The sequence below is a fragment of the Protopterus annectens genome, chromosome 17.part0 (assembly GCF_019279795.1).
Source record: "Protopterus annectens isolate FY-2018-M chromosome 17.part0, PAN1.0, whole genome shotgun sequence".
Lineage (NCBI taxonomy): Eukaryota > Metazoa > Chordata > Ceratodontiformes > Protopteridae > Protopterus > Protopterus annectens.
This window is the reverse complement of record NC_056751.1, coordinates 498,830,617-498,845,713: the sequence shown is the minus strand read 5'-3', so window position 1 is coordinate 498,845,713 and position 15,097 is coordinate 498,830,617. Positions and strand designations below refer to the sequence as shown.

General features: G+C 34.9%; 1 protein-coding gene across 1 annotated transcript in view; it reads left to right on the top strand.

The window, feature by feature from the left end:
• Positions 1–15,097, top strand: part of SHANK1 (SH3 and multiple ankyrin repeat domains 1) — a 3,668,399-nt gene that overhangs the window by 1,468,021 nt on the left and 2,185,281 nt on the right. Inside the window, exon 10 of the mRNA XM_044059396.1 lies at positions 663–948. Coding sequence (XP_043915331.1) covers positions 663–948 — 286 coding nt within the window. The remainder of the gene's footprint in view (positions 1–662; positions 949–15,097) is intronic.

The following is a 15,097-nucleotide window of genomic DNA, read 5'->3' as shown; positions in this document are numbered from 1 at the left end:
TCCTACATTGACAAGTGCAACTTAGTGAACTAGATTCTGGTACAGCAAAGACAGGTAGCTCAAACTGTGAATTGGTAAGACTTACGACAAAAATGATCACTTCTGATGATTGCAAAGTGACAAGAAAAGATTATTAAGAAAACTGTGGCATGAATTGCTAGGATTAAAACGGCTCTAAAGCCATTAGCCTAGTAACCTCCTATGATCCTATGAAAAGGCAGGAAGAAAGCCTCATTTACATAGCGAAGTTGTACGTCTTACACACATTTCTCATTTCCATCTCATTATCTCATTTTGTTGTGAAATTCTAAATCATTTGTTTGTGTTGTGCAAGAAACCAAAGCACTCCAACAAATTAGAACATTGTCAGAGGCAGTAAGATTGGACTCATTCATACACAATCATCCAGGTAAACATTTTCATATATTTCTGCATGTTTCTACCAATGTATTATACAACACTGAATAAATATATTACATTCTACTAAAGGCATTTCCTACAGATACAAATGTTATTCCTACAGATAATTTCACTCATTTGTGATTCACCAAATGCTGTTCATTCAGTAGTTGAGAAGCCATTTATTCTTGCAAGATGGTATGATATAATTTATGATATACTTACATTTTTTTTCATTTTTTTTGTTTTTTCCTTGTCTTCAGTTCCATTTCAGGAATCCCCTAGTTATGCTCCCCGAAGGCGCGAAGGTGTGACTGGATTGGCAGTGCCTCATCATGTATTACTGAGGGCAAACAGTGACAACAATCTCAATTTTCCAGAATGGTTGACCTTCTCCTCCAGTTCTTCAGTCTCCACTGTACAGCAAGGGCAGAAGAATTCTAACAGCACCTTACGTAGTTCCAGCAGTCCAAGGGGGGGGCGCAGTAGGTCCCCTTCTAGAAACCGGCATAGTGAAGATGGCAAAAAGCAGCCCAGAGGCCGTCCCAGGTAAGCCTGTGTTTAATATTCCAGCTGAACAGATTTCATGACAAGTTAGTACATTAACACATAACCTCTGTGAAATTTCCCATATCCCAACACTTGCAGATTTCCTGGCTGAACAGCTTTTACCTGAATTAAATTCCTTAGAATGAAGTTTTGCAACCTACCTGTAAAAAAAAATATATGTTTTGAAAACTAAAAAAGTAAAAAAAAAAAAAAATACAGTAAAAATGTGAAAGTTCTCCAACTCACTCCTTTACACAATTGTGATAATATGTCATGGATACTTAATGATGATTTTATAATGGACAAATAATTAGATAATATGCGCATTTTATTACTATAATTATATAAACACGTAGCAATATTTATTTTACTGTAGTAGATAAACCTGACCTATCAATGTGATTTCATATAGATGGCATCTTCAATTTGCTGCAAATCATTTCTGCAATTTCCATCTGTTTTTTAAATATTTGAATAATTATGATTTGCTTGCATAGTTAATAGACAAATAAATGTAAATATCTGCAAAGCATTGCTACTTAGACACAGACTACCAGTGCAAACCTTTTCCAACACTGCACATTCCTTCCTTTGATACCAAGGAGTTCAATGCAAACACTTTCTGGTTCATGCTTTTAATGTAAGTATCAATGCATGACTTGCATTCATAGCATTTTGGAAAGTAACCCTGATTTTTTCAGTGCCAAGTTCTAAATTTGTGAGGAAAAGCATACCTGTGGTGTCTGAGTATGTGAAATGCTGTCCCATGGAATATCCATGTAGACAATATCTGAGATATTTACAGAATTAGAATATTTATGCATATATGCACATTGTATTGTAAAGGACGTATACATATCTGTAAACTGATAATAGATAAACTGCAGAAGAGATGCAAGGAGATACATGGACAACATGTATCAGTGACAAAATTCCAGCATTATGTAAGCTCTGTCTGGATCAACAACAGAAAGCAATAAGTAAATATTTGACCACAGAACACATGTACTCCAACATAATATTTAATGTAGATTAAGCTCTTTCATCACTACAAATTTCACATGACTTCCTTACAGTCTAAAGCTCAAGTCAAATCCATTCATTTATAAATAACAACAGTACATTACCAACATGACTATTAATGACTATTTAAACTGATATAGCAATTACACACATTACATTGACAATGCTATTAAATATAAGAATTAAAAAGACAATAACTTAACAATAACCCATCATAACTCATCAACAGCAACATTTGCTGGATCTGCATTAAAATATTGAATGGCCACAACATCAAATCCCAGTTCATCGAAATGAGAGCATCGAAGAATACAATTGTAGAAAGCTGACTTGTTCGAATCTCACATCATCGAATCACAGTACTTGGTCAACAACTGAGACGTTAACATCTTACATGTTACTTTTGGTATATATAACACAATGGTAAATCTTTATATTAATTCTGATTTATGTGAAGATTTCTAAGGCATTGGCTAGCTATTGAGATTCGATGTGGTGAGGTTATAATAAGTAGGCTATAACCATGGTTTTCTCTCTCTCCTCTCTCTGTCACACACACACACACACACACAGACAAAAATGAGGAGGAGGGAGGGTTAATGTAACTGGGTAGCATACCAAATGTGACCCTCAGAAGTGAAGATTGGTATCCAATAACAACTTAAAGGGCCTTCTCTAATAGTGTAATAGCACCTACCTCCCACAAGATTACTAAACTGTAACCATAATTAGCCGAAATCTAACTAAAAACAGCCTAAATACAGTTGTGGTATAATATGCCATAATATGGCTATAACCTCTAATTCCTTTTTTCCAAGTGAAAGCTGGACTGTCTCCTGTATGACATCTTGCTGGGCTGTTCTCACCCTCAAACCATAAATGCCCTGGTTCAAAATTTCATCAGATGGATAATTTAAATAAAAAGAAAAAAAAAAGAGCTGCTGCTTGTTACCATGTTGGGGCAAGCAAATAATGTCTCACATGATTGGAGTCAACCAGGTACCCATGCTGTCACTTAATATTCATTGCTGACAGCTTCCTTTTCTCACAAAGGGGACCTAAGTCTCCACTTTGCCTAGTCAAGAATTACTAATGTAAGCAAATGCTCTCCTCAGTGCTCTCTGACTATGGTGTTCTAGAACACAGGTACTTCGCACCCAGTACCTACACTGCTTAGGGATGGAAGTTTTAGTAACATTTCATGATTGTTGTTAGAGAGGTAATACCTTTGACATGGCCAGGTCCTTTGCTTCTTCCTGGTAACGTTCTGGCAAGCATTAACGGTACTGACAGATCAGCTGTGAGAATATTTTAGCAATAATAATGCTAGAGGCATCAACCAGAGCAGCTTTGCAGTTCCAAGATAAGATAGCCCAGTCCTTACCAACTAAAGTTATACTAGTGAAATCCTGAATCTAATAGTTTCAAATAATATAGCACCACCATTTTAGATACTCAAAAACTGTTGACAAAGTAATGCAACCATAACTAACACTGTCCAGCTTTCTGTGGATTGACCTAGTTACTACCTCACAAACTTGAACAGCTCCTCCTAAAACTTGCAGCTTTCTGTAAAATTACTGATGGTAAAGTCAATAAAGAATGGTGTTTATCTGAGTTTCAGGCTCCGTATCCTTTGGAAAATGCAAGCTAACACAGATCATGATTCTCTAGCTACTTTATAAACTCATAAAACAATGTTTAATCTGTCTGCATTTTGTCCCCCAAATATTTTAGACTGTGTCCATATTTCTTGCTCTAAGATATTGAGAGTATGAAATGCAACAGGTGAATCATCAACTACTGGGAGGATGGGAGACTCACTTAATGGCACAACAAGGCTGAAAAATATATCCAAGCAGGTTAATCAAAAAGTTGGACATAAAAATTTAGGACAGAACCTGCTTAATGAATACAACCTCCATACTAAAATAATTAATTGTCAGTCACAAAGGAATTCAACCCTAGACTACCGATACTAACCAGTGTAGAGCCATTCAAACTTGAGAACATTGTAGACATGTTTCCAATATCTGTTCTCTTCTTTTTTTTTTTTTAAACTTAATTGATTGGTTGCTGGTGGATGGTACTAATGCTAAGGCCACGCGGGACGAGAAACGATCCTTGAAGTCACATTAGCTAAAATGATTCCCTTGAGCCTGCCACCAAGGTGAAACTGCTTGACAGTATAGGGGTTATGTAAGCCCTTCCCAATCTGCATGACTCCCTTGCAGAATACTCACCTTAAAGGTAAGCCACACGTATTGCACATATTCATAACTTTGACTGACAGCAAATCACAGTATTTCACTTACTGACTAATTTCTGTTTCAAGACTTCCTAAACTTTTGTACTGATTGGACCTATGAAATGTAGTTCCACAATGCTTGTAATGGACATTGCCTAAGACATTAACATAAATATATTTATGCAAATTTTATTGGTAAAATACAAAGAAACATTTATAAGGTGGTAGTAGCTGGACACTGGCTTTTAGTGTACAGTCTTCTAGCTTAATTTGCACTTTTATGTCCTGACGTAGTACATAAATTCCTTTTGGTTTAAATTATTAATAGAAATATTGCTATGGTGTGCTTTCTTAATGTTGAATGAAAACAAATTACATTGTGTGGCTTCCTCAGTACTAGATACTAATATGTAAGTAAAGGCTTCTAAATGCCCTGCAAGAAATTACTCAGAAAAGTACTCACAGGTAAATTAAAACCTCCTGTCACTTAAATGTACAATGTGGAGTGTACCACGAGAAGCAATGATAATACATCAATAAAATTTCATATTCAAGAGTCACAGCACTGTTATAGCTACAGTGCAATAAAATATTTTAATTTTTTAATTGTTTGCTTATAGTAAAACAGCTTGCAAAAATGTTCAAAATAAAGACTTCCTATAAAATCCTCCTCCATGTATAGAATAGCAATACTCTTGAAAAGTTAAAAAAAAATACACCATTATGTTTTTTCAGTTTGCTAGTCAGACGTACACTGCTACCTACTATAGCACCTCTTACTATCAAATGTATGAACTACAACCCAGAGCAACAAAATAAATGAATAAATGTGTAAACAACTGCAATGGTAATATATATCTATATATATATATATATATATATATATATATACACACACACACACACAGTATTTCACATAATTGCTATCAGTTTTGCACAGTACAACTGATTACAACCTCAGCCACTCACTTACATAAATGCATATATCTTCATAGTTTTATAGCTTTGATAACTGTATTTAGACCTGAAAGGCTATTCAAAACACATATTTAAGCTTTATAGAATATATTATAGGACAAAACAAGTTGTTATTGGTAGCCATTTCCAAAGTTTTCAGGAGATTGCACGATAAATCTCAGAAGAGTAAGAGATCAGCAATCTTCAAATTTGAAGGCAATTTTTGATCCCCTAGATGCCTTCCCATAATTAAGCAATCAATACTAAACAATATTCTAAGCTCTGCATCAGGAACTGCTGTAAAGGCATAGCATATTTTTTCTTTTAAGCAAGAGTAACAAAATTACAATAAAGATAGTTGCTCTGGTAGGATCGAGCTGTAGAACAAACAATTCCTTAGTCAATCTTCTAAACTTAAAAGATTGTATTTACTGTAAGCAAAAAAATGGAGTTAAACTTAATATTTATTATTCTGACAAAAGACAAAAACAGGTTAGCAAGAGAATTAGGACAGTGTATAGCTATATAGTTCAAAATTAACCCGGCGATAATAAGTTTGCATTCATAGGTTCATAGGATGATAATAAGCTACTGGCCCGGAGGCCCTTATAAGCCTAGCCAAGAATTTTGCCCATGTTCCCTCAAAGTCAGCACCTCCATTTATGTTTAATGTAAGGTATTTGTTATTCGAATACCCAGAACCATATACATAACAAACTTACACAATAAGGTCTTATCCATAGAAAGCACAAGGTCAGAATTAACTGGTACAAAAAGCATGAAACTCCCCCTTTCTGAAATTAATATCTAACCTTTTGTGACAAACCCATTTAGAGAGTTCAAATAAGTGTTTGTTGAAATGAGTGCAATCTTTTGAACAAAATACAACACCCATCTTAATATGAACTACAAACTTAGCCATCCAGAAAGATTTATGAAGATAAATAAAGGAAAAAAAAAAACATGTTTTGAACAAAACCTGACCCAGTCCTGATCCCTGGAAAATACCAAACAATCTGACTTCTTAGAATATAGAATTTGGAGAATAACCCACTAAAATCTATTTTCCAACTGGCATTTGATCCAGTGAGATAATAATGGAATAGATAGGCAAGTCAATTTGCAAGTGAATAATAATATAATATGATGTGCAATCAAGTTAATATTTTTTGGTAATTCAAAGTATACCACCTGTACTCTGAATCTCAGGTCAAAGCTAATAGATTTATAATTATTAAACAATTCAGCTGTGCTATCTTTATGAAATGGTATCATATTTGCCAACTTCTATATGTCAGGTATATAACATTTTTCAACTTAGATGTTAAAGGTGAAAGCAGGAGAACAAATTCTTTTGACAAAGTGAACAGAAAATAACTTGAGTGAGGGCCTGGGCTGCTCTTCCTTTTGATCATACTTAATGCAGAAATAATTTTTTTTAGTAATGCTAGGTATGGATAAGATGTTTTTCACATTGGCAAGCTGTATTTGTTTACTGCTGGACATTGTAAAACAATTCCACCCTTCTTTCCTTCTCAGACAACCTAGAAATTTTAGAACAGATTACACAACATGCCTTTAACTCTAGTTAAAGCTGGCTTTGTAACCAAAATCTCCTTTTTAATGTAAAGAAAGCAAAACTGCTCTTATTTTATCCTAATCACTTACCCATGAGAAAAATAACTTTAAGATCACATGTCTAAATAACATACCAATTGAAGTAGTACCCCATACAAAAGTGCTGGGCATTACAATAGATGGTAACCTCAAATATGACCTCCATATGCAGAACAATAAAAACTAATACTCAAAAAAAAAAAAAAAAAAAATAGAAATGCTATATAGTTTCAAAAAATTGAAGAGACACACCACCAAGGGAGAAAATGTCACAAAAAAACACTTGGTTATTGTACACATGGTTCTGATGAAGGCCACAGAGGCTGAAAGCAGTTAACAGTGTGTACAATAAACAAGGGATTTTTTTTGTGTCTTTGATATTTTCTCCCTTGCTGTTTTTTTTTTGTGTGTGTGATATTTTCTCCCTTGCTGGTTTGTCTCTTCAGTATCTTGTTTGCTTTACCCCCACTGAGACTGCAGAGTATCATTTTTATTAGATTCAAAAAATGTCAAACTGTATCCGCCAGAGTAACTGTAGCTCAACACATTTAAATGCTAAATGATATTGCATTTATCTTGGTTTAATGATAATATATGTGTATTATTCTACATGTTATATGAATATTAATATTTGTATTAATATATGCATTTATAGTATATTGTAACGTGATGTCAATTTTCACCTATGTATATGTATTTTCCGTTCTTTGATTTGTGGAGCTTTTTTCCCAGTGAGCCACTGAAAATGGATAAAAGTATCCAGTCTGATTTTCCTGGTAAACAAATAGTAAGTAGGTAAATAAATAAATACATTCTAATGACTCATTATTTAGAGACAGTAATATATCTTTCAGATCACACGTATGGAGCAAATCTGAGGCAAAAAGAGGTGGGAACATGAACAATAAGACCGAAGCCTCAGAACAAGAATGGATAATTACATTTCAGGCTGACAGACCACCTGGACTAAATAGTAAGGTTTCACTGAAACCTTTTCTCAGAAGCAGGGCTTTGAAACATTGGTTATTATGTTTGGTCACATTGTTTAACATCTATACATATATTCTACAGTTTTAACACTATCAAACTCTATAGAGCAAACTTTTACAGTTTTTTACATACATTTTTGTCCATTATTTATATGACTTGATTGTTTATATAGTGTATGTCTTTTGAATTTTTACTTTCAAGTTACTGTCAACTGATTGGTTTTGACATAGATGTGTCATTAACAATAAAGAGTGCACCATGTAAGCCAAACCGAATAAAACTCCAAAATCTTCAGGTAAAACCAAAAATCCACGCTTTATTGAACAACAGATGAACAGACTGCAGTGGTATAAGCGCTTTCGCGTTGCTTCTCAACGCTTCATCAGATATAAATGCAGTATAAAACCCTCCTCCCTTTATACAAAAAACAGGTAGTGACATCACAACATTCAATAAAACAATTAAAAGCTTAATTAATGTTAATGCTTTAAGGACCTGGAAGTTAAGAAAGGCTTAATAGATAACTTCTCATTAAGCCCAAACCTCTGGGCTTGTAACCTCATTATCCAGTGGCTCCCCCTTTCCTCAATCCTATTTTTTATGTTGCCTAGCCTCTTCCCTGTGTTAACCAGTTCTAACACTTGAAAACTGAAACCATGTGTATTACCTAGCTCTGATATATGTTTCGCAAGTGCATTGACAATATTGCACTTGCTAATTGCATAAACATGCTCTCTGATGCGCTCTCGTAATGACCTTGTGGTCATCCCCACATAAAACATCGTGCAAGCTTTGCACGTTGCTACATATACTAGACACAAAGACTTACAAGTGGCATGTTGTCTAAATAAGTACCTCTTGTTAGTTATAGGATGAGTAAAAGTGTCAGTAGTAGATACATACTTACATTGATTGCACATATGGCATGGAAAGGTGCCTATTCTATTGCTCTGAGGCGCATCAGAGTGACAGCGATTATAACATAACAGCCTGTTCAATGAAGGCATGTTCCTATATGCCACCCTAGGTCTTACATCAACTAAAGAACTAATCATGTCATCTGCCATTAAAATACTCCAATGCTTCTTGAATACATTCAGGATGCTATTATTTCTATTGGTGAAGGGAATAATAATCCTATTATGGTTATCATTAGTCCTCCTATTGACAGAGTGAGAACGTCTATGTGTTCTATTGATCAAAGGTGCTCCATCAGATAATCTATGTGAGTCACCTAAAGAAATGGCTTCGGATACATGTCTCATATTGTAACCTCTAGATAAAAAGTTCCTAGTAAGTGTCTGTTTGTGTTTATTATAAGCTGTCGTCTGAGATGTTAGTTTGGAGATCCTGACCATTTGATTGGTAATAATGTTGTTGTATATGTGCCGAGGATGCATACTCTCACGATGTAACAGGTTGTTTCTCCAACATTCCTTCCTATAAAGTTCAGTATCAAAGCCCTGATGGGTATTGATTATTCTAACATCCAAAAATCAATGGTGTTTAAAGAATAAGTACATTCAAAACTAAGGAAATCTGTGGTACTATTGAGGTATGCTACGAAACTCAAAAGCTGTTCAACAGTTCCCCTCCACAACAAAAACACATCATCTACAAATCTGTTATAAAATACAAGATGGTCAACAAAAACTGAATCTTCATTCAAAACAAAGCATTTTTCCCATTGTGCCAACACCAAATTAGCATAGGCGTTGGCACAAGGGGTACCCATTGCTACCCCTTTTGTTTGTAGAAAATAATTGTCTCGATAGCAAAGGACATTATTTTCTAAAATGATCTCCAAAAGTGACATGTATCTAAAAATTACACGTTCAGATAATTTATAATACACCAACATGGCCCTAACAAAATCCATGCCAGTAGTATTCGGGATGGATGTAAAAAGAGACTTCACGTCTAATGTAACCAATATATCATTCTTACAAAAAGAACAAGATTGACCATGATTGGCTAATTTCTCAAGAAAAGCCGTAGTGTCCCTTAAAACATGTTTAATCTCAAGAAGTAAGGGTATAAACGCCTTGTCTAAATATATAGAAGAAGGTTCAGTCAACCAACCACGGCTGGACACTATAGGTCGCAGCGGTGGGTTAGTTGTGTTCTTGTGAATTTTAGGTAAACCTCTGAAAGAGGGCACCAACGTTTGTCTACCATCAAGTATGTGTATAAGTCATTGTCAATGGTTTCAGTCAGCATCAAGTCATATAGGCTGGCATGAACATCTTTGATTAAATTATTGAGTTTAAGGTTAGATAAGGGTAAATAGGTTTCAACGTCATTAAGCATATTCTCCATTGCATTACAGTAGTAGAAACTATCCATAACGACAACGGCACCACCTTTGTCCGCTTGCCTAATTACAATGGTTTCATTATTTTTTAACCTGTGTAGGGCATTCCTCTCATCAAAAGTTAAATTAAAAAACTCACACTTAGTCTCACTATTGTATAATTCAAATAAGTCCCTTTTTACTGCTTGCTCAAAGGCATCTAACAATGGATGTTGTTGAGGAACAAAGGTGGAAGGCTTTTTAAATGTAAAATGGTTACTGTTAGTTCCTGTCCCTTCCTGCCCATAAAGCATCTTAAGAGCTATGTTCCTAGTGAACATTTTGACATCTGCAATGATACCAGTAATGTCACTACAATCAGAAGGAATAAATCCTAGTCCCCTGTTTAAAACCGACATTTCATCCTTGTCTAAAATATATGTGGGGATGACCACAAGGTCATTACGAGAGCGCATCAGAGAGCATGTTTATGCAATTAGCAAGTGCAATATTGTCAATGCACTTGCGAAACATATATCAGAGCTAGGTAATACACACGGTTTCAGTTTTCAAGTGTTAGAACTGGTTAACACAGGGAAGAGGCTAGGCAACATAAAAAATAGGATTGAGGAAAGGGAGAGCCACTGGATAATGAGGTTACAAGCCCATAGGTTTGGGCTTAATGAGAAGTTATCTATTAAGCCTTTCTTAACTTCCAGGTCCTTAAAGCATTAACATTAATTAAGCTTTTAATTGTTTTATTGAATGTTGTGATGTCACTACCTGTTTTTTGTACTGCATTTATATCTGATGAAGCGTTGAGAAGCAACGCAAAAGCGCTTATACCACTGCAGTCTGTTCATCTGTTGTTCAATAAAGCGTGGATTTTTGGTTTTACCTGAAGATTTTGGAGTTTTATTCGGTTTGGCTTACATGGTGCACTCTTTATTGTTATTTCACTTGATTCACTTGGATTCTATAAGAGTGCTTTGCTTGGCGGTATTGTTCTATTTGCTGCTATAGATGTATCATTATTTAAACAAGAGCAGCAGTTATTGTAGTATGTCTGAGGAAACAGAGAGTACTCTGTGAAAGCGCTGACATGTTCTATATATTTACTATTTTTATTAAAGTGTTGTTTTGCCGTGTGTATTCCAACGAGTTGTTGGCTTTTTGGAACCTTTGAAAAGAAAATCTGTCTCACAAACATACACTTCCTGTGCACAGGAGCACTTTCCTTGATTGTATGTAACATGAAGGATGGATTGTGAACAGAGATTTGCTTTTATCCGCAACAGCCACAGTAATAATTATCTGCCCTTTTTTTGATGTTGCTAAACCAAGGCAGCATACAGCCTCTTGATCCATATACTACTTTACTGTTTCCAAACCCTCCAGCATAGTAAGAAAGGGAGCAGAAGTTGGTCGAATGGCTGGTCAGAAAAAAAATTCAACACAGGTGTCCATTGTCTTATTCACAGATGAAACGGTACTTTCTATGTACTACCGCATGGTGCTTACAGCACTAAGCACTTCTTTCCTCTATTATTTGGGTTCCTAATACCATGACAGGAATGGACCCCATTCCTAAGTCAAAAGTTCATGAATTTAGTATTGTTTCAATCTTTGATATTAAGCCATACATACTCTTCGCAGCACCCGCAATGTGCCCAGTAATGACTCTTCCTGCAATTCATATGGAGTTGCACGTATTAGTTAAATATCTAAGTTGTTGTTGTGTCTTTCGGCTTTTCCCGGTTAAGGGTCACCACAGCAGAACTCCGGTCTGCTAATGATTGGCAGTAGATTTCTATGTGCCGAGTTGCCGGCCCTGATGCACAACTTTCGACGAAGGTATGCCCATTCAAGCATGTCTCCACACAGAAGACGGTCTAGCTGAGAATCTAACAGGACGTCTTACTGTGAGGTTACAATGCTACCGCAGCACCACCACCACAGTTAGTTACATATCTAAGTATGATTGCAAATTAATTTTTATAAGACTCATTGGTCCTTCTACTACTGGAAATGTCTAAATATCCTTCTTCTGCATTGACCTTGTTTCTGACTGCAACTCCTGGCATTTTGTGACTTTGTGTCTCTCTGTACATAAGACACTGTAGTGACTGTGTAGCCATTTCAATGATCAATGCTACTTTTGCCTTCTTTTCATGGACTACTATATCCGGTTATCTCTCATCTGTTTTTGAATTGTTGGTAATGGATGATCCATTATGATATAAACTTCATCATTTTTTGTGATGCTTTGTGTCTCATATTTCCATTGTTTTTCAGCTATATCAGTATTATAATGTTTGCACAATCTGCATTGCAATAGTCTTGCCACATTATTATACCTTTCTGTATACAGTTTTCTGCCATTAGTTTATCACAAACGTAGTTATTATTGATGAATTGCTGACAGAAATACTGAAGATCAAAAACACACGAACACAGTTAGTAAAAAGCAGAACACCTTTATCCAACACAAAGCTTTCGGGACAACTCCCTTTTTCAATGATTAACACAAGGTGCAGTTACATTCACATTTAAATACACCCACCACACATCACATGACCTGCAGCCAAGGTCATATGATCAACTACATCAGTATTTAATATATCTACTAGCATTTTTACTAAATAATATAAAATTCAAACTTTTATATATATACACATATAAATATACACCTAATCTTATATATAAAAAAAATATAATATATCTCAACACTCAGAAATTCATCTACTCAACACTCACATCTTGCTTAATGTACATAAAATTATAAAAATAGTTATTTATTCAATACTATAAAATTCTTACAGCAATCTTAAAAAACATGACCAAATCCATGTTACCTAAACATTAATCATTTCAAACAATTGTGCTGCAACTTTACTAAAATTGGTTTTATTGACACAGCAGCATTTAAACCAGGTTCAGTGTCTGCTGACAATCGCACTATCCACTCATATTCCCTTACTTCTAATTGATTGCATATGTCACCCCCTCTTAAAGTTTTAAACAACATGTCTATAACCCTAAATTTAAACATATGTCCAATACCACTTTCTTTTATATGTTTATATAAAGCATTTGTCTCTCATTGCCTCCTAATGCTGGACTTTTGTTCAATTATACGATCCCTCAACCTTCCCGTTGTCATCCCCACATGAAAAGATGAACATGCTACACAAGTTGCTATGTATACAACATCGCAAGAGGCACATGTTGCCAGTCCATTAAAGTTGTAACGTTTATTAGTAACAGGATGTTGAAATATACTGTTATTTAATAAACTACCATCTTGGGTTGGCATTATATCAATGCAACAACTACAATTGTAGCAACATATAGTGCCTCTAGTTCTTCCTTCAGGTTGTAAGGTGGAAGGATGTGAAAAATCCTTATAACATAAGAATGACTTCAAAGACCTTTTATTCCTATAAGCAAATGAAGGTGTAATTCCTACAACTGCTTTTACATCATCCTGTGCTAGGAGTACTTTCCAGTATTTATTTATAACTCTTCTAACTATATGTGTTTTCATATTATATGACGTTATGAACCTTAGTTTACCATCATCTCTCATTCTCTCCAACTCATTGCTCATTAGTTTATCACAACCAGCAACAAGATGTATGACTGTTTCCAATTCTGTTTTACAAAACCTACATTTGTCAATCTTTCCCTCACCTTCAATGTACATTTAAACCAATGTGTACATAGTACACTATCTTGAGCTGCCAGTATTAACCTTTCATATTTTGGTTTAAATTCATGTCTCCTTAACCATTCCTGCATTTGATCCTGATGAACATTTTATTTATTCATTTTTTTTTTATTTATTTTACATTTGTTAACCGGGATGGTCCAACTGGACACAGGTCCATTTTCAGCGGAAGCCCAGGGAGAAAAGCTCCACAGTAAGTACAGTTTTACACAATATGTTAAAATACAGTATACAGAGAATTTTCAAACAATATGTTAAAATACAGTATACAGCAGAAGACATAACAAGACATATATATATATATATATATATATATATATATATATATATATATATGTATATATGTGTATACAGGAAAAAAATAGTTAGACATGGTTAATAACAGAATAAGTATACAAATGCAATCAGCTTTAGGAGAAGACCTATACTGTAATATATATTACAGTAGGTATATAAGGGAGTGAGGAAGTGAGGTTGTTCTGAGAGTTTTCTTACAGCTATATTTATGCATTTTCCACATTTCTTGCCTTCTCATCTAATCTTGACCTTATATTATTTATTTTGTTTTTGGCAGATTCAATTGCATCCTGATTGTTATCTACTTGTGGTTTGATTTCCATTCCGACTTGATGCTGATATGCTTCTGCTAATCTAAGTAGGGAAGTCATTTTAGACTTATTCTCCTCATGTTTCAAAATGTTCACTACATTTAGGTCTTGTGAGGTCAGCAGATATGTATGCAGTCCCACAATTGCAAATCTATACATGTAATCAGTTTCAAGGAGGCCCATACCTCCTTCAAAACGAGGAATATATAATCTTGATATGCACTGATTTTTATAAATCATTTCATGCGCATGAAGCATCCTACTTGTTTTCCTGTCCAACCTATCCAACACCTTTTGGGGCCAGTCAATCACTCCAAAACTGAACGTTAGGACAGAAAGATCAAATTGGTTTATAGCATGTACTTTGTTTTTAGATGTCAGCGCGGTTTTCAAACTTAACTTAAATGTTCTAAATATTCCTTATTAAGTTTCATTCACATTCGTTCATGTTTTACTGTTGATCCTTCATCATTTCCAAAATATTTATACCCTCCATCTTGCTCAAGTTCTTTTATATCACATTCCTGTTCCAAACTGATGCTTTCCTGGCGTTGCAGTTTTCCTGCTTTAAAGGTTGCTTTTGCACATTTATCAAGACCAAATGATATCCTTATATCATCTGGAAAAGTTTTGCAACTTGCAGTTGTGCTTTCAGTTCTCATTTGATGAACTGTACAGTTTTA